This window comes from Kwoniella dejecticola, chromosome 4, assembly GCF_000512565.2.
Source record: "Kwoniella dejecticola CBS 10117 chromosome 4, complete sequence".
In the NCBI taxonomy this organism is placed as follows: Eukaryota; Fungi; Basidiomycota; class Tremellomycetes; order Tremellales; family Cryptococcaceae; genus Kwoniella; species Kwoniella dejecticola.
The window spans coordinates 386475-410257 of record NC_089304.1 but is presented as its reverse complement, the minus strand read 5'-3'; the positions used below and the strand labels follow the sequence as shown (position 1 = coordinate 410257).

General features: G+C 48.8%; 12 protein-coding genes across 12 annotated transcripts; 7 read left to right on the top strand and 5 right to left on the bottom strand.

The window, feature by feature from the left end:
• Positions 1 to 181: 181 nt before the first annotated feature.
• On the bottom strand, positions 182 to 1829 carry I303_103421 (uncharacterized protein; the record flags this gene model as incomplete). The annotated part of the gene is made up of 4 exons (XM_018406766.1): positions 182 to 606; positions 658 to 1080; positions 1188 to 1534; positions 1687 to 1829. 4 exons carry the CDS (start codon positions 1827 to 1829, stop codon positions 182 to 184), a joined length of 1338 nt encoding a protein of 445 aa, XP_018263574.1.
• Positions 1830 to 3234: 1405 nt separating this feature from the next.
• Positions 3235 to 4602, top strand: I303_103420 (uncharacterized protein; the record flags this gene model as incomplete). The annotated part of the gene is made up of 3 exons (XM_018406765.1): positions 3235 to 3634; positions 3740 to 4216; positions 4295 to 4602. 3 exons carry the CDS (start codon positions 3235 to 3237, stop codon positions 4600 to 4602), a joined length of 1185 nt encoding a protein of 394 aa, XP_018263573.1.
• A 336-nt stretch (positions 4603 to 4938) lies between these two features.
• I303_103419 (uncharacterized protein) lies at positions 4939 to 5791 on the bottom strand (the record flags this gene model as incomplete). Its single annotated transcript, XM_018406764.1, has 4 exons — positions 4939 to 5088; positions 5160 to 5382; positions 5454 to 5574; positions 5743 to 5791. 4 exons carry the CDS (start codon positions 5789 to 5791, stop codon positions 4939 to 4941), a joined length of 543 nt encoding a protein of 180 aa, XP_018263572.1.
• Positions 5792 to 6916: 1125 nt separating this feature from the next.
• Positions 6917 to 8320, top strand: I303_103418 (uncharacterized protein; the record flags this gene model as incomplete). The annotated part of the gene is made up of 4 exons (XM_018406763.1): positions 6917 to 7445; positions 7554 to 7631; positions 7774 to 8111; positions 8204 to 8320. 4 exons carry the CDS (start codon positions 6917 to 6919, stop codon positions 8318 to 8320), a joined length of 1062 nt encoding a protein of 353 aa, XP_018263571.1.
• Positions 8321 to 8461: 141 nt separating this feature from the next.
• On the bottom strand, positions 8462 to 9620 carry I303_103417 (uncharacterized protein; the record flags this gene model as incomplete). The annotated part of the gene is made up of 3 exons (XM_018406762.1): positions 8462 to 8520; positions 8632 to 8735; positions 8914 to 9620. The coding sequence occupies 3 exons, from the start codon at positions 9618 to 9620 to the stop codon at positions 8462 to 8464; spliced, it is 870 nt and encodes a 289-aa protein (XP_018263570.1).
• A 255-nt stretch (positions 9621 to 9875) lies between these two features.
• Positions 9876 to 10975, top strand: I303_103416 (uncharacterized protein; the record flags this gene model as incomplete). The annotated part of the gene is made up of 5 exons (XM_065968752.1): positions 9876 to 9878; positions 9956 to 10036; positions 10167 to 10387; positions 10497 to 10569; positions 10721 to 10975. The coding sequence occupies 5 exons, from the start codon at positions 9876 to 9878 to the stop codon at positions 10973 to 10975; spliced, it is 633 nt and encodes a 210-aa protein (XP_065824824.1).
• Positions 10976 to 11240: 265 nt separating this feature from the next.
• On the bottom strand, positions 11241 to 11933 carry I303_103415 (uncharacterized protein; the record flags this gene model as incomplete). Its single annotated transcript, XM_018406760.1, has 1 exon — positions 11241 to 11933. One exon carries the CDS (start codon positions 11931 to 11933, stop codon positions 11241 to 11243), a length of 693 nt encoding a protein of 230 aa, XP_018263568.1.
• Positions 11934 to 12376: 443 nt separating this feature from the next.
• I303_103414 (uncharacterized protein) lies at positions 12377 to 14746 on the top strand (the record flags this gene model as incomplete). Its single annotated transcript, XM_018406759.1, has 5 exons — positions 12377 to 12454; positions 12515 to 12659; positions 12728 to 12905; positions 12983 to 13862; positions 13922 to 14746. The coding sequence occupies 5 exons, from the start codon at positions 12377 to 12379 to the stop codon at positions 14744 to 14746; spliced, it is 2106 nt and encodes a 701-aa protein (XP_018263567.1).
• Positions 14747 to 15314: 568 nt separating this feature from the next.
• I303_103413 (uncharacterized protein) lies at positions 15315 to 17547 on the top strand (the record flags this gene model as incomplete). The annotated part of the gene is made up of 5 exons (XM_018406758.2): positions 15315 to 15469; positions 15572 to 16524; positions 16603 to 16920; positions 16987 to 17299; positions 17358 to 17547. 5 exons carry the CDS (start codon positions 15315 to 15317, stop codon positions 17545 to 17547), a joined length of 1929 nt encoding a protein of 642 aa, XP_018263566.2.
• A 965-nt stretch (positions 17548 to 18512) lies between these two features.
• On the top strand, positions 18513 to 19814 carry I303_103412 (uncharacterized protein; the record flags this gene model as incomplete). Its single annotated transcript, XM_018406757.1, has 2 exons — positions 18513 to 18939; positions 19057 to 19814. 2 exons carry the CDS (start codon positions 18513 to 18515, stop codon positions 19812 to 19814), a joined length of 1185 nt encoding a protein of 394 aa, XP_018263565.1.
• Positions 19815 to 20639: 825 nt separating this feature from the next.
• I303_103411 (uncharacterized protein) lies at positions 20640 to 21295 on the top strand (the record flags this gene model as incomplete). The annotated part of the gene is made up of 3 exons (XM_018406756.1): positions 20640 to 20682; positions 20749 to 20793; positions 20853 to 21295. 3 exons carry the CDS (start codon positions 20640 to 20642, stop codon positions 21293 to 21295), a joined length of 531 nt encoding a protein of 176 aa, XP_018263564.1.
• A 1346-nt stretch (positions 21296 to 22641) lies between these two features.
• Positions 22642 to 23629, bottom strand: I303_103410 (uncharacterized protein; the record flags this gene model as incomplete). Its single annotated transcript, XM_065968751.1, has 2 exons — positions 22642 to 23441; positions 23533 to 23629. The coding sequence occupies 2 exons, from the start codon at positions 23627 to 23629 to the stop codon at positions 22642 to 22644; spliced, it is 897 nt and encodes a 298-aa protein (XP_065824823.1).
• Between the last annotated feature and the right edge of the window lie 154 nt (positions 23630 to 23783).

The window sequence follows — 23783 nt, the reverse complement described above, 5'->3', positions numbered from 1 at the left end:
CAAGCCAGACTGCCTCGTTTTACCTGATTCCAGAGTCTCTGTCGATCTTGCGTACTCATAAATTGGAAGGCGTCAGTGGAAGCGACTTGGCAAATCCATGTCCTGCACAACAAGTAGGCAATCAGCGTCACTTCCGTCAATAAACATTGATTGGTGGCTGCAGTGAGCATAAGACCACCACTTACTCAACCAAATTCGTAGAGATTCCTTTATCTTGAGCAATAGTGACGATATCCCTACCTTCCGCGAACTCAGTATAAATCCTTTCCGCTAATGGACCGGGTATTTCTTCGACATCGCCATCAAGCAATAGACTCTGCCTCAACGCCTTGATGCCATTAGCTAGTCCCGCGAAACCCCCAGACGTTGACTGTGTAAGATGTAATGGCACTGTCGTTGCTTTGAGTTGGTGCGGGAACATGTCACATATCGGCTCGAAATAGTAGAGGAAATCTTTCTGCATGACGGCGTAATCTTCGATCTTCTTCAGTAATTGCAAATTCATGTATACTTCTTCAGCGCATTCTACGGGGATAGAACCATCAACCATCAGCGAGTCCACATCAAGATCAACATCAATCTCCATGACTAATCCTCCCGTGCCTTCTGCAACATCGATACTCAGACCGCGGAAGTAACATCAAATGGGGCACTCACGTATTCTTTGATCAGAATCGTAATCGCCTTTCCAATCGTCCCATCGATTCCACCTGAGTTGTTTACCCAGATGCACCTTGCACATCTCCCTCAGTGGATTCACACTACACAGCGCCTTTTGATATACATTCAAATCGTCGAACCGGCTCGAAACGCTTGAGTTGGAGTTGAAGTTCAAATTGACACGGAATGCTTGATGATCCATCAACCATGATATCAACCCGAGATCCAGATGGCCGGCCAGAGGTGATTTGGTGATCTTGGAATCGTGATCAGGATCGGTTTCGTCTTTTGGCTCATGGTCCCGGTGGAAGAATTGATGTGAAAATCGTTGGAGAAGCATATCGAAGTCCCGTCGTAAAGGCGTGCCAACTTTGTAGATCTTGGGATCACAGAGGATCTCTACTGCTTTACTCGGTATCTCTGCGATGTGATAATCCAATATATAGCATCAGCGGGTGATATGTCTTTGTACAGGACTGTTCTCGTATCTGCTCTCAAGGTCGACGATTGGCGTGGACTGGACTTACCATCCTCAACCTCAATTAAAACTATCAAACTCTCATCGCAGAACTGCAGAATCGTCTTTCTCTTATCACTCCGCTTGACTAATCCTTCTTTGATGAGGCATTCCCACTCGGCATCGGACGGAGGCCATCTAACATTGAATCCAAGATGTGTACCCTTGAGCTGGGCGATACACAGGTTGGCGTCACCCATGTCATCCTTGTATGCAATTTTCGGTTTATGAATATGGTCGAATAGAGAATAGAAAGGGAGGGCTTCCCCGATGAATCTGGGTAATTTTTTCTGGACTCGATGATTTCGATATTCGAATATGGTGTTGTATTTCACGGTACCATCGCCAATGATAGTTCTTTTGAAAATGCGCTGTACATGAGCTGGAGGTGTAGGTCGTCTCATGGAAGTGGTGGTTCGCTTGTAGGTAAGCTTGTAAGAACAATAAGACAGCTACAATGCCCGAATTATCCATGAGGTTTGATGTCGGCACAGCAAGGACAGACTTACCTGAAGCTTCCACTAGAGATACGTCGGATACCTGCATCCCTCTGAAGGGGACCGACGGAATGTCTCTGAAGCTGCTGAAGGACTTTGACGGTTTTCGATGTGGATATTGACAGCCTGATGTCGAGCGACGGAAGAGCAAGCATCGTGCCCTTTCAGAGCGTGTACGTACAACCAAAGTCACCAGGACAGGAGTTCCTCTCGACAGGAGACCCAACAATATCTGGCGACGCCTTGATCCACTTAGCATTCTCATAAGGTTGCTATATATGCCTATCACAACCCCCATTGTTCATGATTGACTGCGTTAGAGATCCACAGTAGAAGATCGGACTAGCTTGATGCGCAATGCGCACCCATAAACCGCTTTGACCGCCGATGTCTTGATGGAGAAGTAAGCCGAGATGACCTCGATGAAATGAGATCTTCGCCCCTGCTCAAACATGTCTCATCTACGCCAATCCATCAATCCGTCAATCCATCAAATCATTCATCAATCCATCGCAATCAGGATGTATGTCAAGTCAGTAGCGTATTTCCCCACTCTTGTATCTGATCGATCGACGGGGTACGAGGTGTACCAAACGGTAGGGCAAGCCGAAAGCAGCAATCGAGGAATCAGGGGTGTCGGAATATTAAAGCATTTGATTTGGATAACGAGCTTGGTCTATGAAGACCGAGGACGATACATTCGACATACAGAGCTCATTGCGACTCGGGAAACTCGATCAGGAAGAGTCACAATTACAATGATCGACAATGAAAGCTTTTGCGAGTGACACAGTCTACATACGTGCCTGGTACATCTTTGTCAGGCGCAGTATGAAACCGATCCACACGCTAAATCCATTCTGACGAAGGCTGTATACATATCAGTACATTCCTCTGCCCACAGTCTCTGTATTGCGATATAGAATGGTATGATAGTATCGTCGCAGTCAATGTGTCTCTCCCCAAAGATGTAGCTTATGCAACTTGTACCTTCCTTGTGGAAGGCGTTATGTGGCTCTCTCTAGCTGATCGTGAATCACCACGAACCCTGGTGGTACAACGGAGAGGCCCGAATAACGCCTTCCACATGAAAGGGATAAGTGTCGATCTTGGTATGATTCGTTGATTCGTGGACGACTTTCACCAAGCACCGAGCATCATACCGATTGCTATAAACTGCCTTACCTTTATGCGATGCGTAATGAACTGAATCCACGTCGTACCAGAATTTACGCAGACTCGAGTAATCCTGGATTATACACAGACAGATCTGATTTGAAGCTAATACTAACTTATATCGATGTTCATCAAACTCTAATCCTACTGTCTTAGTCAGTCTAGACGCATACTGGAGTAGCGTCGTGCAGCCTCGACGTCATGCTTACGACGAGGGATGAGCACGACGTTGAGCATAAGAGAAATTCCCATGGGTCAAGGTAAAGTCTCTAGCATATATTTGTGTATATATAGGTGCGTTTGAGTGTACCCAGCCTCGTCTCCTGCTGAACGGAACAGACACAGCCTTATCATTCTACAATATCCCACGCCCAACAGCTCGTTATGAGTACTCTCAATCTTGACTCCGACGAATCAGATTTCGTCTCTTCACCAGAGACGCAACTCACCGATATCACAGACTGGTCTCTCCCGCCTTCTCCTGCCCATTCATGGCGTCGTTCGACCGTATTCAGCTACTCTACTTACAGCTCTACTCCCCCAGAATTAGTCGTTGTGCACACAGAAGACGAAGCCGATGAACAGCTTTCCAGACTTGTAGGTCCGTACTTGGGCTTCGACATTGAATATACCAATGCTCTCGCTTCGGCGTACTTCCCTGGGACGCATCTGGGCCTCGGCCTCGGCTTCGGCTTGGCACATGGGGCAGAAGAGAGTAAGCCTGCCCTGTTGCAGTTCTGCGACGAGCATTTGATCGTACTTGTCCAGATCGATCAGTTTAAAGGTAAGTCCTTCCTGTTTCACCACGCGTTTCTGGGACGTGGAACGAGAAATGGGAATACACTGCTGATGAAGGGTTGTGTGATCGACTTATACCCATGTCCCGCAGATGCGATCCCGAAGAAAGCAGTAGAGATCATCTGTGGTCCGGCAATTTACAAAATCGCAGCGAACATCCATTCAGACGAATGTAGATTAGTCCAGAATTTCCCTGAACAATTTTACAAGAGCAGAAGTACCATCAGAACATGCGATATCAAGTCTGCCGTCTCTTGCCTCATCGACGATCTCGACGCTCTCAAATTTGACGGGAACAGTCGATCCCCTTCGACCGATGATGACGGTGATAGCGGTAGTGCTAGTGGTATTGGCAGTGTGGAAGACGAACCTTCTCGCGTGCCCGCTTCGATGTTGGAGATATCCTCATTCGCCCACACAGTCGACGCGGACACGTGGGACAGTCATAACGGCTTCCATATCGCACTCAAGGATCTTTGTGACCATTACCTGGGTAAGAGGTTGAGGAAGGGCCAGAATTTCCATGATGGGAATTGGACGGGGTATCTCAATGCGCAACAAAGAGAGTGTGAAGCGATTCCAACTTTCGGGAGATCTCTCCATGATGGCTGACCATTGATATCGGGGACCTCGTGAACGTGAACAGACGCAGCCAATCATGCCTATGCCTCTTTGATGATTTTCAATTCCATCTTAGCGATCGCTCAACAAGATCTTCTATCGGAATACCTCGATTCGTCCTGTATTGAAACGACTTCTCACCTTCGCTGGAAATCCATTCACGATCATGATTACAACCACGATAACGTTTACAACTTGAACGATGATGGCCCTCATTCAACAGATGATACTGATACGTCCGTACTTTCCTCTTCGAATATGGATACAATTTGCCCCATTGATCGTCAAGACGCACTTGAAGCAGACCCGGTGGATGACTCGCTAGGCTGGTGATATAGCGCCATTTTTGTGAATCGGTGATGTAAGTTGGTTACCCAGGTGGAAGAGGAAAGTACGGACGTATCAGTATCATCTGTTGAGTCAGGGAAGAACGGAGGACGAGAATCGAAATGGCAGTGAAAAGCAGGATTGTTTGCGTGACATCCGAAGTGAAAAAAATGAATAAATAATGAATTGTTTAATTGGACTGCATGCAAATTGTACACGAATACTGCACTATACCTTGGTTAACTTTGACTTTGACTTCAATTCACTTCACACTTCACTTCCCTTCCTTTGAGCATCCCCTCTTCCCATTCGAGACAGTTCCAAGTTGATGGAATTCTCCGCTTACTTCCCACCGAACCAAGATGTCCACCCTCCTCCACTCTGTTTACCGCCTTTCGTATCCTTCTCGTGCGGTCCATCGGGATGAGGCGGACCTTGACCGTCATTGTATCCCTTTTGCGCCTTGACCGATTGAGCGGGACTATCTCCTCCCTGATCACGCACCACGAAAAAATCAGCTCTTATCCAATGCTCATCTGCCCCGAGTCTGGTGATCGGCTCACTTGTGGGCTAGGTAATCCCATACCCTTCTCCTTCCTCTCCCTCATTTGCTCTAGACCTTGACCGCTACTGGCAGTGGGATCGTCTCGAGTCTTGACGTCGTGTTCGGCAGAGTGCGATTTCCTAGATGATCCAGGTTGTCCGGCTACCGTAGTGGATGTCTGACTGCCCGGAGCAGCTCCGCCGTATCGCAGTGCAGGGTGAGGTGAGTTCACCGATGGGGATCTGCCGAAGTTCAAGATATCACATATGAGCTAGTTTTGTGCGGAATAATGGATGTATACTTCAATACTTACTCGTCGCTGTTCTTTCCTTCTATGGCGGACTGGCTTCGTCCGTCCTTGGGCGCTTCTGACGGTTTACCCATACCCGAGACCTCCGTCTTGGGCGAGACGATGTACACGGCCCCGAGGGCACCTAAACGCGAAGCGAAATTACACGTTAGTCAAATATCATACAGGGCATTGACGAGGACAGTCGCCTCTGCTTATTCTCCATATCGAGGATGATCTATTTGGCCTGGCCTGACACGAAGCATCCTTTCGCACTGAGATCGATCAGGATGCCCACACAGGCAGGACTTACCGATAGCGGAGGCAATGAAGATCGGTAATTTGGAGTTTGAGCTGGCCATTGTGTGTATGTATTTGGTTGTCTGTGAGCCTGTTCTGGATATGGTTGAAACGAGATAGTAAGGAGAATGGACTACGAATTGAAAGCGATATGATACGTTAAGCTGGATTCAGTCAAGTCACCAGGTCTCCAAAGCGAGTTGATGCGGCCTGCTCTCACTGCCGATCGAAATCATCCCAACATTCAGAATGACATCACTCAACCAGATCGCGTCGTTTTCGGATATTCTCAGATCTCCATCAGACACGTTGAGCATTCGAGCATTCATTCGATCGTAATTATTTTCATCGATCAGTTGTCCTATGCATAAATCATTGTCGAGCTGATAAGATGGCGATACATACTCGACATATCCCCATGTTCATCAAGATTTTGGATGACATTTGGTCCAGCTACTTGATGGGAAATAAGACTCCGAAGTATCCTTCCACGCGGGTCAATGCTCGGCTCGGGCCAAAGGATAGGCACGAGCATGTGTCTATGCTGAAGCAATGTTTGTGTGTGCGTGTCTACACATTTCTGGTTGTGTGTTCTTGCATCTCCGTTCTTTAGTTTAGGCATCAAACCTCAGCGCGCTAGATTGATAGCATAGGCGCAACGGACCGTCAGAGACGGGCGCGGAGGTTTTGGCACCTGCATTAGCGCACATCCGACAATTCGTTCCTTGACAAAGGAATCCTACAGCATACAGGTATATTATCCCTTGCTTCCCTTGCTCTGAGCGTGTATATGTGTGGTAAGCTTCACTGGACCGTGGGCGTCCGTCCTCAACGTCCTTCGGATCTATTTTAGCGATCTTACACCGATCAGTAAACTACTGACTTCTCACGCTTGGACACTTGACTGTTCTCTGAGTTCAGAATGCTTTCGAATTTCGTCTTGACGCATTCAGAGTGTTCATCTCCGATGATGATGTTACGATATCATGTTGATGACTCATGCTCCTCGTCGTAATTGATCTGATCACCATTAACATTCATTGTCTATTTCAATCAGTCGGACTCATACACGCTCATTTCGATCACAACATCTTGCGAACCCAGCTTTTTTCACCCTCCTTTGCACCTCTTCCCGGGCTCGAGAACAACTACAAGGCGACTAGCGACCTGGCAACTTATCAAACATCATGGCTTTCTTATGGAGAGGTTCCTCTTGGTCCCCATGGTCTCAATTCACCAATTCCAACTCCGACTCGGACTCTGGGTCCGACTCAAGTGCATCTGCCGTACCAACCACTACTGCGGTACAAACAACAGCCGCTGCTAACCCTACGACAGCTACAGTCGTACAACAGGTGACCACCACTGCCGTATCGGTCTCCACCATTATCCCTTCGACATCTATATCACCGACTACGTCCGCGCCCAGACCTACTACCCAAGCTGCCGTTCAAACCACCTCCCGTCCACCTTCTTCCACCGCTGTCCCTATCGCTTCTCACTCTTCCGCCAAAGGAGCCTCCAATACCCCTACACAAGCTACACCTGCGCAGAGTGGAGGTTCTGCCGAACCACCCTCAAATGAGTCCACCCTTCCTTCCGCCTCTTCGTCGTCGACCGGGTCTGAATCGGGTGAAGACGATGGTATGCCTAACGATTGGGTGTATTGGGGTTGTGTAGATGACATCAATGGGATACCAGCACTGAACACGACTTGTGAGCCTTACATACTATTCCTTCTCCGTTACTCTGCAAGCTATTTGACAATGTGCGAAATTGCGAAGATGGATGATTCGCTGATCGAAACCGATGTGTTTTGTGCAGATGCGACGTCCGACGAATTGACTCCTGAGCTATGTATATCTGCATGCTCTGCATCGTCGTACCATTTCGCTGGTCTACGTGAGTCCTATTCCTATTTCCCATCCCAGCGCCATGTCTTCCAACTCAATCTAAGCAATCATCAAGTATCAACTATCAAACATCGATCACTGATCATTCATCAAAACCGAATGCGGCCGCTGATAAAGTGATATTATCGCAGAGAATGGGATGGCCTGTTTTTGCGGATCCAGCATAACCTCTCATACCCTTTCCTCATCCTCAAACACATCCTCATCATCCTGCGCGTCTCCTTGTTCTGGCGATCCAAATTCAATATGCGGTGGATCGTCTTCCATGTCATTTTACCATCTCAAGTCGTTCGATCCTAACGACCTCGCCAGCAACGATTCCTCATCTTCGTCGACATCTTCGGAAGACTGGGATCTGTACAAGGGAAGCACGACTGCGGTGGCTGTTTTACCTGAATTCACGGGGACGTTGATGGAGTATGGGGATCCGAGGTTCCGCAGTGGGAAAGACGGGGTCATCTTTGGGGAGGTGAGTCCTTCTCGCGATTCTTGCAATTCAGAGACGAGGAAGACGCCGAGGCGTTAGTGATGCGCTGATCCTTACTTGACTTTATTCGGTAGATGTTGAAAGTGTCTTCTGCAGTTTCGCAGTACGACTATGATTCCACGCCAACAATGGGTCTGAGCCTGTTGATGGCTGTTGTTTCGTTGTGGTTGAGCTCGAGGATAACGAGGTAGATCAGGGGTATGACGTGGTTCCCGCTCTGTATCATCTTGGACTTTTGGGATTTTACCGCTCTGATCTATAATGTCCTTCTTTCTTTTCCCTCGAAGCGCAAGAAATAGCTTCTTTTTCCGCATGATCATGAACTATTCGGTCTACCGCGTTGCGGGATCTCCTTTGAAGCCGAGACAGACCCAGTACGCTTCGCTTGATTCTGTGGATAGAAATAAGCAGTCAGAACGACTACGATGACCTATGGTCTATGGTCTATGGTCTATGGTCTATGATCTGACGGGAATGACATCGGTGACCAAACTGCACTCACCAGCCCTGGACTCCTTCGGTTTCTCTACTACGACTTTACTGAACCAAGGATCCAGCTCAGTCGAGCGAAATTCATCCATATCTGGATGAGCGAAGAATTTGATACTGCCAGCGCCGAACGAATGTTGAGATCAGCCTGCATCCATGAACGGAAATTGATGTATAGCGAACGCTGCGTAACGTTCGCCTGATCTGCTTCCTCCTTCACTCTCACATCCCTCCCTCAGCTGTGATACACCGCACTGCATCCGGTGTAAAGTTCAGACTCGGAAAGACGACTCACACTAAATTCCCACCAGGCCATATCCGTTTATTACCAATTTTCTTAACCTCTTCTCCCTCTCTCGCACACTTCAACGTGGCCCGAGCAAAGATCGTAGCTGCCGCGCAGAGTTGCAAACTGAGCTGGACGTTCCGAAGTCTGTTTCCGCTCATAGGAGCCATCATATCGCTCAGTACCGTATCGACACCGCATTCCCAGCGAGTCCCTTCTACTTGATCCAAAAATGACGGATCCGTCAAAGGATCCGTATTCTTGAGTGTACCTATTTTCATTTGGAGTGTGTTTCGGACTTGCTCAGATAAGAAATCGCCCCTGATTACTTCTACATTCGGGATAGCTTCCATATCCAGTATATCCAACGCGAAGATCTTCGCTTTCAAGCCGTCGTCGATTCGTTGACGGCCATTGCGATGTAATAAGTGGGAAGCTACTTGGGTCCATCCCCCCGGAGCAGCTCCTAAATCCACTACGACCTTTATCCGCCCCGCATCGAGAATCGATGGGTGTTTTTGAGCTAGCGAGAGGAGCTTGAAAGATGATCTGGATCTATACGACGGATAGCCCGATGTGTTCTCATTGTAGCTGGTTCTGTTGTTGCCGATGGAGGACAGACGTGATTTGACATAGGGGTCTTTCTGCTGTCGAGCGATCCAACGTGAAGATGAGGCGCTGGCTCGGGATTTCAAAAGGGAAAAGGTAGTTCGCATCCCGTTATCCGCAGGCGTTCGCTAGACAGCTGCTGTGACCGGAAATGAAGCCGAGATAACGGGCGGTACAGGTGGGTACGATGTAGAATACTCAATGCGAGCAATGGTCAAACAAATGTGGATTTGAGATTCGACATTCCAGTTCCTCGAAAAACGCTCGGACCACCTCCACTCGTTCCCGAACGATAACAGATTTACTGGCTCTTCCACATTGTTAGCATCATTATGCTATCGTCTGCAATATAGCGGGACATCATGGTACGTCAGCCGACTCGCTGAAGACTATCCAAGCGTTCGATAGCTAATAGTCCAGCTCGACCTCGGTCCTCGCGCAGGCAAATGCATCTTCGAAACGGATAGCTTCGGCCAATGAGACGGCCTTGAAGAACTTGGAGTTGGGCTTGTTGATCGTCAATGTACGTTCACCCTCGGTTGACTTTTCCGCCCTTATGTACCTCAGACACAAGCACGAAAATCAAGCACACATGCGGTCTGGAAATCAATGCAGGTTGGCTGATGCCATAAAATAACTCAATCATTTCAAAGGCACTATCACCTGTCATACGATTCCTCCTATCGTTGATCACCTCTCGTTCATTCATACCCCGTAAATTCGTGATATTCTTGCATGTCATCTTCGTAGGAGCCTCGATCGTCACTTGGAGATGGTTTAGGACTATCGGGACGCCGTCTAGGCCTGGCTCGGGGCAAGTGAGGGTAGGCGAGGATTTGGGAGGGAAGGGAGTTATCGAATTAGGTTGGGACTTGTGAGTCAAGCTCATTCTGTTAGCCGCTACGTATGATCCATCTCGATCGAAGAGCGAGCGTAGTTGGAGTGATGAATGATCAAGCTGACAACCTGTACGACTTATCTAGGATCTACATGACTTGGATATGTACTCTCGGCTCAGCACTCCTAGGCGACTGGGTGTGGTGGTTATCGTTATTGGTGCGTAGTCTCAAATTGATGACCCATACTCATACATGCTACACTGCTTTACTCGGCCCAAGCCACTACCATCCTGAAAACGGGAATCGGCTCCAACTCGCGACACCTATTTTGTTATTGATCATAACTGACCTTGTATTGCATAACACAGGTCCCAGCCTTCGGAGCGTATAAACTCTTCTCGACGATCCGACCTATCTTAGCCATGCTCTTACCTGGTCTATTCGGTCCGAAACAACCTCGTGATCCTGCTCAAGCACAAGCCGGAGCTGGAGCCGGAGGTAATGTTCAAGAACAAGAAGGGGATAAGCCTGAGTCGAAAAGGCAGGCAAAGTTGAAAGCCAGGATGGAGAGAGGGGATAAGCGGGTTCAGCAGAAGCAAGTGCAAGTGCAGCGAGGGCAGTAAAGTCACCACGACTCGGAGATTTCTAACCAAAACGTCGAGCAGTATGGTTCTAAAGCGCTAGCACATATGCAGATGAATGACCCAGAGATTCTGGACTACGTGACATACAAAAGTCTTGTGGCCGATGCAGGATGATCATGAGCTATGACATGAATTTCCAATTACCTAACCAATTCCATCAGACATTAATCCTCCTTCCCGAACATGCGTCCTTCATTCTCCCACCTCCAACTGATCCGCAGTTCAGCTATGTTTGGACTACCGGCTATATCTCCTCCTTGCTTACATCTCGTTCCTGCCATTCCCGCGCATACTCCTTGACCGTCTTCCCCTTCGCATCCACAAACTCCAGCACACCATCCAAAGAAGGCTCGACTTTACTCATCCCTACACCTCCTCTTTCCCACGTTCCATACAGTGCCTCTTGCAACGCCAATTCCCTCTCACTAAGCATCTGCGAGTCTTTGCTTTGCCCGGAGGTTTCAGACCACAATTGGGAGGTACGAGCTTTGAAGTTCTTCTGGATATTCTCGGCTGGGTATATCATCTGGTATCTTCCCGCATGACCTACCCCACGACTCTCGTCCGACCTGGGTCGTTCCACTAGAGTCTCTAGACCCCCAGCATCATTATTGGATGATGAGGATGAATGCAGTTGGTTGCTAGTGTAGTCGTTAAACCCCCTGAAATATGGGTCGGATCGTGTGTGTCGGAAAGCGTTATCGAAGCCTACGGCCAGGCCTTCTTTGGGGTCTTGTAAAAATCCAGCGGAGGAGTGGTGGAGTGAGATCAGAGATCGAAGTGTAGAGGCGGGTAATGTTCGCCCATTCGATTTTCGAGGTGGGTAGCTTGATTTAGATGTTGAAGAAGAGGAAGAAGAGGAGGAGGGCTTGGAGGAATAGGAGCGGATAGAGCTTGAGACTGATCGAGCCAATTGGCGAAGGGTGATCGAGTTCATATCGAGCCGAGCTTTGCGAAGTACGAAGCAGATGGAAGCTGAGCGATCGAGCTGCGGTAGGCAGGCAAATCTGCTGGTTCTTGGGTGTTATAGATGATCTGTTAGAGTAGAGTGGTAGCATGGATTCCATTGATGTCCGTGACCATCGCAACAGACTTTTTCGAAATCAAACCCAACTGCAAGGTGAGAAATTACGTAACAACTCTTAACACCCGCAAAAAAGTTGAATCTGCTTCCCCCTTTCCTCTGCAAGATACAATCATTCACAAGAGACTTGTACTGAAAGCACTCAATCGCATAACAAGATCTCCATATCACGGGCCGAGTGATCACGGACTGTTGAGGAAGCCCACTGTAGAGCTCGCAAACCCACTTGAATACCAAACTCTTACAACACCGAGCCGTCACATCCTAAACAGCTTTCGCTGTGATCCTTCGTCAAAATGGAGAAAGTGCAATTCCAGCTCGAGGCCACTTTGCCGGAGCTAAAAGACCTATATGAGAAAGGACTATTCACCAGGGTCAGTCTATCTTGGCTCTTGACCTACCTCAAAGCTCATCTTGTTTCTTGATCTTCATAGAGCGAGATCAACCAAATCACTAAAAAACGGACATCCTTCGAGACCTCGTTGATCCGCCGGAATATACGTAAAGAGGATTTCTTCAAGTACGCAGAGTATGAGATCAACCTTGAGCGGCTCAGGAAAGTCCGATATAAGAAGCTGAGTGAGTGTACCTGCGCCCAAGGTAAGACGGTTGATGCGGAATGATTCTGATCTACTTCGCTCACATAGAATACCACCTCAATCCACCTCCGCCTTCCGCATCGTCCTTCTCATTGCCCCGACGAGCGCTCTACATCCTCAAACGAGCCACTGGAAAATTCCCTAGCGATTTGTCTACTTGGTTAGCGTACGTCGAATATGCGAGTAGGGAAGGCATGCGAAAAATCGTTGGGAAAGGATTAAACAAGTGAGTTTTATTATCGCTCATCCTGCCGAATTTCAGTAGCTTACTAATCTTTCACCTAATCCGTACCATATCACCAGTGCTCTTCAACACCATCCGACCTCTCCGACACTATACCTTCTTCAAACATACTACCACCTTCATCCCGGATCGCCTTTTCCGAGAGAAGCTATACCCTCCACATCGAAATTAGACTTACCCTCCGCCTCCGCCACCCAACCACCTGGCTTCGCCATCGAGGGTATCGATCCCGCACGAACCACCTTACTTCTCGGTCTTAGGCTGTTACCCCAATCTCGGGATCTGTGGAGGGAATATATCAAGCTTGAGCTAGGATGGGTCGAAGCGCTTCGACGGAGATGGGCTTTATTAGGCATAACCGAAACCTTAGATCCCAAAGATGCTGAGGGATATGATGGGGATATAAATGCATTGAAAGGCGGTGAAGGAGATTTTGGACCCGAAGGAGAAGACGCTAGGAAAGCGATCCTGGCTGGACAATTGGTCGTACATGCCTTGAACTCGGCGTTGGACGCTATACCGCCCCACACGCATAGCGAGGAAGGCGATGGACTGGATTTCCGATCGAGCTTGATCAATATGTTCAGGAGGTATCCCTCGCCGCTGAGATCAAAGTGTTTGGAAGTACTCTATGAAGAAGTGGGACGGATTGGAATCACTAGTTCACCCGAACAGGGACAAAGCAAAATGCGAGTGGCGAAAGCTAGGTTGATGGTGATTACGAAAGGACTATACGATCGGGAATATTATCCTGAGAACGAGGAGAGGGAGGGAGGAGAAGTTGTGTTGCAAGGTGTTGAGTTGGTGGAGGAGTTAGGGAAAATAGGCAAAGAAATTCGGAAATCATTAAAAGCGGATAAAGATGATGATGATTGGAAAGAAGTTGTTGGTTTATGGTTGATCAGTATGATTGGCAGATTCCGAGATAACGCTGAATTGGTGAGTGTTGGTGTTGCTTAACTCAGCTACTCAAAGCTGATGATGATTATACTATTCAGACCGAGTACCTCCAATCAATCTTGTCGACAATCACGAAACCATCTTCTCGACCTCCCGTTTCGCTACTCGTCGCTCACTTAGAATCCCTCTCGTACCCGAATCTGGATTTGGCCCGCTCGTTTGCTGCTATTCACCCTTCAAAACCTGCAATACAATTACATCGACTTCAAGCTGAAATCGCAAATTCCACCAATGCCGAGTCTCTGCGCGAGACACTACCAGAGGTAGCTCGACAAGTGACCAAATCTGGTCTGAACGAGGACGAGCGGGATCAAGCGAGGACGATATGGAGAATGTGGGCCAGCTACGTCGGTCAGGACAATGACGACGCTGCGTTGACTGAGCAAGGTTGGAAATTGCCACTCAAAGAATCTTTGCGGCTGGACAAGAACGTGCCTGGTATACACGGGGACGTACTGGGTCTGTACATCAATCATTCCTTACGAGGGAATGGAGATATCAAGACGATGTTGGAAATGGTCAAATCGTATCAACCGACTTTCGAGACTTATCGAATTATCTTCACCTCGTTGGATCCCTCTATAATCACGCCCGGAGACTTGAAAAAGGTATATGACTCATGGAGGATCATAGCTCGAACGAGCTATGAGAAAGCGCAAGCTGCTCTGTTGTACGCAAAGGTGTTGCTTAGTATACAAGGACAGGGGAGAGCGGCGTTTGATGTGGTTGAGACTACCAAAAGGGAGGTTAGAGAGGATGAAGGTGTTTTGGTTTTGCTGGAGAAGGAATGGAAGGCTCTTATCGATGCTGAAGCTCAAGATGAGGATGAGGATGATGATGAAGAGATGGATGAAAGTGATTGATGGTGTTTCAACTTGAATAGAGTCCGAATTCCCCGTCATTGCTACTCAGGGTCAGTAAGATTATGGTGGTCTGTGCGTGTAATGTCGATGAAGGGTTGATGCTTCTTTTTCCCATTATTGTATGATTGTATCTATACATACCATGCATACATATCAGACGTACTCGTACACATCATCTCCGTAGACACTGCTTTTCTTTACTTTACAGTAAGGAGTGCACTGTCACTTTCATCAGATACCTACGTTACCCAGACTTTAATCAGCTCAGAGAGCCGGCGGAACCAAACAAACGCATATGTCTCGGACACGGCGTCTTACCCGATCGTTCGGGAGTGTACACCTCAACCAGACTCATACAGGTGCAAATTCGACCTCGTTCAGATATTTCGGCTCAACGCTGAACAGTGCATCATGGCCAATGGTCAGATCTGTATATAGCTCTGTCACGAGCCGAAGGTCACTTGCACTCTACTCGTACCCGACAACAACGGCCTCCAGTATCTGGTCAAGCCGGCCTCAGAGCGTTCATAACTCTGACTGCCTCGGTGCAAAGGAAAGCGAATCCGAAATGTCCAAGTCAACCCTCGCCCCCTTGACAGCATCAGATTCTCGACGACCGAGTGAGAGTGAAGCAAAGGGAGTGCTAGATGACCGTAGTGCGGGACTGGGTATAGGCGTCTGGGAAGGGAAAGCTGTCTTTAGTCGAGAACCTTTGATTTTCAGGTAAACAAATATCTTTCATTCGCCTAAATATGGACTGTGGGATGTCGGCCCATCCTATCTAGAAGATGTAACGCAGCAGCTGATCTTCAAGTTACTCTTCAGTAGTAATCGACTCAACACACCTAGATCGGAGAACAGCCCAAGCTCCAAGTTCGGTGCGAGCGCGACCGCATCAGGCTCGATCGCATCACCAATATCCATCTCGTCAGCGTCCCCAACACCATCGCCCCAGAGCTTATCCCGGCCAAGGGCTGTTCCGCATTATACCTCCCCTCTTCCACGTACCACTGCTGTACCTCCATCCTCCCAAGCAACGCCCTCGAGATCAAGCGGAGTCATCGACAAACCGATACACCCTTTCTTCAATAGAACACGGACTGCGCCTCCGACGAATCAGCCGAGATATGTAGCTCATTATTCGAGCACAGAAGCGAGCTCGACCCAGTCCTCTCAGACACAGAGAAGCAGCCAAGAACCCCTTGCAAGATCCAGTTCAGGATCAGGCTCGCAATCTGCAAGTTCAAGTAGACCACCGTCGTCCTTGAGAAGCAGAAGGGATAAGGAGGTGGAACTCTTAGCTGAAGAGATCGGAAAATTGGCTTTTCCATCTCGGACCGCGAAAGCCGTTCCATCTGCGTCCAAGACGCAGGGCATGGACTTCGTTCAGAAGAGTAAAGAAGCATCCATCAACGGGAAGGGCCAATCGCAGAAAGGCAAATCCAGATCCAAGGCGAAAAGTGACGACGCCCAGCCGCTACCATTTTTCCATTACAGTCAATACGTTCCACCACCTCAAGTGGTGTATACGACTTCGACGGACGAGGCCAATGATCTGCTTGGATGCCTGAAAGGCAGCGTGCTGGGATTCGACCTCGAATGGCCCCCTGCGGGACGGTACAAGATGACCCGCCCGGATGGGTCGACATGGGAGAAGAAAGTCGGTATGACCTGGGATCCAGTCACGAGAGATTATGTGTACGGTCAAGGGAGAACAGCTTTGATGCAATTTTGCGATGAGAAGTTGGTTGTGCTCATACATCTCGGAGAAACGATGGGTGAGTAGTCCTCCAATTCGATTTCGCATAAAGTTTCTTGTCCCACTAATTCTACATCAACGTCAATTCTACGCACAGACATACCCAGTAAAGCCATAGAAATCCTTCGATCCGCGTCGATCTATAAGCTCGGAGTGCAAGTGAATGGAGACGGGCGAAAATTACTGCGTGACTTCCCTCAACATTTCCCGTCTACTCCACCTGAGCAGGGCTTGAATGGTCTACTCGAGCTCTCTGCTCTGGCACGAGGGGTTGATCCGATAAATACCGGTCCGGGAAACACGTTGATCGGGCTGGCTACTTTGAGTCGCACCTATCTGGGGAAGGAATTGGATAAGGATAAAGAAGTGAGGAAAGGAGACTGGTTCAAGGCCTTGGATCAGAAACAGAGAGATTGTGCGTATAAGCTGTCCTGCCCTTGATGAAAATCTCAGCTGATACTGTCTTTTATTCATTTTGCAGACGCAGCAAACGATGTTTATGCATCCTTACAGATATACAAGAAACTACGTCAAATGGCAGAGGAGAAAGAATTTAAGGTGGACTTGGACAAATACCTATCGAAAGTCGGGTCGTTCACCACATCAAACGGGTCTGGAGGTATCAAGACGTATTACGGTGCTAGTCAGATACAATTAGGTGAAAAGATGATTGATATACCGGAAGGGACTAAGCCACCTCCGCCGGCTCATTTGGGAGCGTTGGGTGCATTCATACAGAATGTGTCGATTGAGGATATAGCGATGGAACGAGGTATAAAAATAAGTACTGTTGAGTGAGTTTCACTGCATCCGCATCAGGATGATGTATGAGCGCGTTAACCTTGCTTTTAGAGGATACATTTGCCAAGCGTTGCAGATTCTAGGAACGGAAACTCTGGAGGCAAACGATAGACGGAGATTATGGGAGGAAATCCCGAGACAGACGTATACTTGGAAGAAGTACCGAGCGATATATCGCACTTTGCGGGACGAGCTTGATCCTGATGCGTCATCTAATGACGAAGCAGAACGCATCGAATGACAATAGTACTTTAGGTCTCGCTACGATGCCATGAAATCCCGTATGATCAGCGTGCTCTGTCATGTCATTCCTGTGGACGGTCGACGTGAAGAATCCGGTCTTTGTGCTTGGCATGACCTGGTGCCACAGTACCGTCAATCCATCCTTTCCTTCTTTTCTTCTCACATGGACGCGTCAGCAATGAGGGGAGTGACGTCTAGAAACGAATGGCTAAACCCGAGCACGTATGAACTCAGGACCTCAAGAAAGTCGCTTATGAGGCTTTCGAGTACGGTACCGCTGGACTGACGTGTGTTCGAAGCAGACGGCCGTCATTTACATACTGTACCATACAATGTCCTTTTTGTATTTGCAACATGTTGACCTCGGTCACTTTCGAAGAACGGAAGAATCACATCCCACCAGTAGTGGGCTCGCTGTTCTATCATCTCGCTCTGTCAATCCTGTGAGGCTGGGATGCAGCGCTGTCGTATGCCTGAGCCAATGGAGGTCATGTGCAAATCCCTATGACTGATGCGTTCGAGACCCATTTGTGACCTGACGGGCCCATGACGGATACAACGTCGAAGAAAGGACGACCGCAGCTGGACACGCATCACCTGGGCGTCGTGTCTGATCCTTTGTACGGCACTCCTTCGAGACGTTACATTGTCACTTTTCTGTGATGTATCATGATGCTCGTCCTTTGTACCGCCTGCACTGCTTCTTGCGCAACAGGGTGTGGCGTCACTCGTACGCTGAGACGTCTCTGGCGAGTCCAGGGCTTTCTGGAATACATATAAGACATGTATCTGTGAGGTAACGAATGACCGTTTGTTCAAGTTCACTTCCAATCATTCGGTCCTCGTGACATACTACAGTACACGTCACTTCCAATCGATTCAAGGGTATTCTCACTTGATTTGACGATTGCGCCACATCCACCTACAGCACAACCCACTATTTCAAGATAACACATTATCATAATGCACACTCCAAGCATCTTTTCCAAGTTGTGCAACTCTTCCAGAACCTCGACTGACAGCGGTTTTACATCGGGCTTCACTAAGGATAATGGCACAGATACCGGCAGCATTGCTTCCGGCGGAGCGATCATCCCGGTGTCCACGATCCGAGATATCGTCACCAAGTATATCCCGACCGGCAACCCCCCTACTCTTTGGAGATCAAAGATGGACCAGGATCCCATCACCGGGAAAAAGATGAAGACGGATATCGAGCTATTCTTCGAGCAGTATCAATCGCTCATTGAAACCCAAACTGATCCGAGCGAGAGAACGCGCATGGAGAGCGACTTCGAGAACTTCAAATCCGGTTTGTTCTGGCCGTTGGGTAAAAGCAAAGATGAGATTCGGGGACATGATCGACAATGGCAGGATGAACATAACAATTGTGAGTCGGCAACGGCGGAAAGGGGGAAAAGGCTTATGTTCTTTTTTGAAACTGTTATTGTCCTGTGATTCGCTTTGCTTTGGTGTGCGTTGCGATAACTTGCTGTGAGAAACGCAGCGTGGGCACAATACAATTACGACCGTATGCAGCTGATGCTAGAGGATAAATTACCCGAGAACATAGCGATCAATGCAAAGACGGACGAAGAACAGAAAGCGAGTATTCGAGCGATTTTCGCCTCGATTCATAGCCGCAAAGCCCCTGACCCGACTGGAGGGGAAATAATTCCTGAGAATTGGTCAACACTTGACAACGCCGCTCAGGCTGATCACATCGGGCGTATCAAAAGCGAAGTCGGGTTTACCAGACTGAGACCGATCGTTCTGTCTCATCACCCACCGCAGTCACAAGGGACTGAGACGGAACCGTACAGTCAATACAACAAGAAAGAATGCCCCGCCTTAAAGCTGAGTCCTCGTCGTGGCGGTTCATCCGGAGCAACAAATCCACTGTACATTCACGATACCAGTGGTCCAAGTGCTAGACTTAATTTCTATCGCTCGGAGAAGGCTTATCGAGATCCATACAAAGTCGAACTACCTCTTCGTACTTTAAGCCTTGCGAGTGAACGGATCGGCCATTTTTTCTCGAGACAGACCTTCATCGAGCTGACCGACGAGCAGAAGGTGTCGCTGGCAACCGATTTGTTAGTTCAGTTCTACGACGATTTCACGACTTCTCAGCCAGTTTCGGATGATCCTTCTTCCCAGATGTACAAGGATACTCAGAATTGGAGATCTGGACTACACCACGAGCTGAACTCACAGGTGGGGAAATCTCTCCACGACCGACTTTCTGATTGTCACGGTACATGAGAAGTAGGTAGCCAACGGACGGACAAGAATGGGAAGCGGGGTTAAGAATCATGACATCCGAGCAACGGTCATGTTGGCCTCCGTACCATCTGGACTCATGACCAATCAGAAGAATTAGATGCATTCGCGCTTGTAGGCTTTTCCGGTGACTCTTTACTGTACTGTGTCATATGACGCCACTCACAACCTCGTAGGCCTGGGCCGCTGAGCGACCGGTGGTGCAGGCCCACTCTGAGAGTGACAAGACAACTTTGCCGAAAGTTGACAGAAAAATGATGCATTGGGATTAGTCGTAATGGGCTACGCTGATTTAACTCCTCTGAGGCCTTCGAAGAAAACTCCAGGCAATGTTCAGACACTCCCAAGAGCCGGAGGTCTCGCTTGACAAGGGCAGGAGAAGATCGCTGCATGCGACGGTCGGGTTACTTCCAGGCCAGAAGGCCTCTGCATGGCCAACAATCGCCTGTCGTCTTCGGTGATGTCGTATCGCACAATATTCTTGAATTTAGACCACGCGTCGTGTAGATTTCTGAGCTGGACAATTACTGCATGATACGGCCGTATGACCATCCTTTCTCCCAGTTCAGACAAGGTGCGACTTTTTCGGCGAGGGTGGTGGCCGATAGAGTCGGGTTGCCGGGTTATACTGCCTCGACCGCTTACACCACTGTCTAATTGACTGCTCGCCCAGACCGACAAGGTATAAAGGGTGCAACCGGCAGTCGTCGATTTGTGAAGCCCATCAGTTTCGCCTCGCTGTTATTTTATCACAAATCCCTTACAGAACAAGATTGAACGGATCTGAACACCTCAAACCTAATCGTCATGCCTAAGCCCAGATTCCTCTCTTCTATCAAGGACAAACTGGGTGAGTTTTATTTGGTCCACGCTTCGTCGTGCTGAGTGAGCCACCACTGGTAGGATCATGTTCCAGCCAGAAGGTCCCAGACTAGGAGAGGCACGGGGGACTCCTTCAGCGGTAAGTCTCAATTTGGTGATTTCATATGTAAAGGATATACAACATGACCGTACCCTCAGGACCCTCTCGAGCGACCAGCGGCTTCTCTCAGCTTTCTGCTTCGTCTTCGCTGTCTCCATCACGACTGGACACTACACCAGGACCAGTCACGTCCGCAAGACAGTTTCCGACAGCTCCTGTGTCGATCCATCCTTATCCCTATCCTATCATTCTCGACCAGTCATCCCCTGAGGAAGACCCAAGGGCTACCGCCCCATCTGGAGGGTACTGGCCACATGCGGGAGATGGTTCTGCTTCGTTCGCGCATTATCTAGATAAAGCTAGAGCGAATGCTCAGATCACCTGGGCTGAAGACGGTAATTTCCATTATTCAGCCAACAAGAATACTCCTCTTCCCTCAAATGGCGAGCTCAAACAACGCATGGCTGATTACGTCAACAATCATCTATCTGTTGCTCGAACTTTGATGCCTCACTACAGATCGCAGGCGGCAGAACACTGAAAGGCACTTGGCGGAAACCAGGCGTTTGATGACGCGTGGAAAGCTCACTTGGACAGCTACGCGCAATCTTGCAAGACCACGTGCGACAATCATCCGCAAGTTGGGCCCAGCAAACACAGAGCGGCGGCCAATTGGGCATCGCTCACTTCGGGGATTCGCAACATTCCTGACCTGGACATAGACGTCGCGGCTGGGATGCATCTGGTGACGTCGCACGCCGATGACAATCCCGATTTCGATACCTGGATCGTCGAGGATAGATTCGACGAACGGTACTCACAGCTCAAAAGCAGATATCCATACCTGGAGACTGCCACTAGCTTGAATGCCGAAGCTGGACAGACCCATGATGAGTATTGGGCGGAGCGTGATCTCGCAGCTAAGCTATGATGAGGCGATCGGGATGCCCCTACATGGGTGGTCATGATCATCGGCGCGGACAGATATCGAATAGTGGCTGCCTAGTCCATATCTGTACGATATGCATGCTGGGGTCATATTCGCTGAAAAAGAGTCCTGGTCAGCGTGCGAGACAAAAGCGTGACGATGAGGATCAGCAGCCCGTATAGGTCGCAAATGTCGCAAGAGATCCCGAAGGACACTTACACTCGGCATAAAGCTCCCGTGGCATTCCAAGCGTAGGTGACCTACGTGGAGTGCATCACATCTGGAGCCAGTCCGGATCAACACAACAGAAATATGAATGAGGCGCTATGGCGAAGTCAAGGTAAACGACCTCAAAACTGGCAAGATGGCCTGGAGAAGATGATATTCTAGTTGAAAAACCCGCTGTTCCCAATTACGACAAACTACAAGCAAGAACGAGATAATCATTCATCTGTGGCACCGATGCGAGCTTTGGCCAGTCATGTATGGGATACAATCGACATGGGCTGTCTGAAACCGTCGTTCAGCTCCGAAGTAGCTCGGGGTGCTCTGACTTTCCAAAAGTCAATCACTGAGCGAACTGTAAGAGGTTGAAGCCACGGCAGAACGCTTCTTTCGGAGACAGAATTGCTTCAGCGGGATGAATTCGTCAAGTCTGTGCGTATGCAGAATGGCTGGTGGCGAGATGGTGACGACGAGACTTTACGTGTTCCTAGTGAAAGGATCGTATCGTCATGATCTACCTCCGGGAGTGGACTGCTCATGACCAGACGATGTGATACGTCGCTCACATAGTGGGACATTGTGTCGGACTTACATTGCTACGGTCTATATATGTATAGAGATAGCTCAGAGGTACATGAGAGTGAGGGTGTTGAATCCAAGCACGGATGCAGCTATAATCTTTATCTGAGCTTGAGAGCTCCCTTGGACAAAGACACATGAGTACCGGAACTTCCTCAATCGGTACCGGCTGAAGGCGGCCTGAGGAAAGGGAGTCTAGCTCGAGTGTTTCGCAAACGATGTTCCAGAATCTCCCTAGTTGAAACTGAAGACAACTTGCCAGGATTCTCCGTCTGGAAGGCTGAAGCGAGGACCTGAAGAAGCTCGGCGATTGCTCCTAGCTGTTTAGACATCAGATTGTCTCTTCTCCGCTGCTCCTCAGGACAAACACTAATGCTATCTTTTCCAGCGCTCCCTTTCTCTCCATTCACGTTGCGGGTTGCGGGTAGATACTCCGTCAAGAGAGTGCTGAAATCGCCCTTTGCGGGTCTGTGATCAAGGTGCAAAAGACCGAACGTTTTCTCCACTTTGGGTTTTCTGAGACCATCGAAATGGATCTGGTCATACATGGACTGGACTGTTTCGTAGCTCTGCTTCAAGGATTGTGAGAATTGTACGCATTCAAGATCAAATATTGCTTGTCGTCGCTTTACGAAAGTATCTAGTCGGGACTTGACCTGTCCCTCGTTTAGATTGGCCGACTGCAGAGCTAGCTTGTATTCATCGGCAGCCACGGAAGCGCTCAACTCAAGGTCCTTCGATAACAGGTAGTCGGTCTTGTAGCGGGTGAGCGCCCCCTTGAAACTGTTCCAGGAAGGATCGACAGCTTCATGAGCGTGCGAAATGTTGAGGATGTCAGAAAGCGGATTCTGAACCGAATATTTGGTTGGGTCCGCTGCTAAACCCGCTTGTGCCTCTTGAGCCAAATTGAAACGGTCTGAATCCTGAGATGAGAATTCACGCGATCTCGTCATAGCTATTGACCACAGTACAGATGCTCAATTCATTGCCTTACAGGGTTCCCGGCGCATCAGTCGGGAGAGGGTCACGCCAGGACTGGCACTCACTAAAGTACCCCTTCTCGGCCGTCAAAGTGGCAATTCTGGACTCGTAGGTCTTCAACAGCTCCTCCGCTTGTCTCGTCATTCTCGAATCGTCACTCATAGTGAATGATCGATTGAATGATTGGGAGAGTACGACTAGTGTCAACCAGGTAGTCAAGCTCGCTGTTAAACACAGTGGGGGTTGTTGTGTAGGGCAAGAAGAGGGGTATAACAAGAACTAATGAGTTTGACTTGTTCCAAGTTATAGGCTTCTT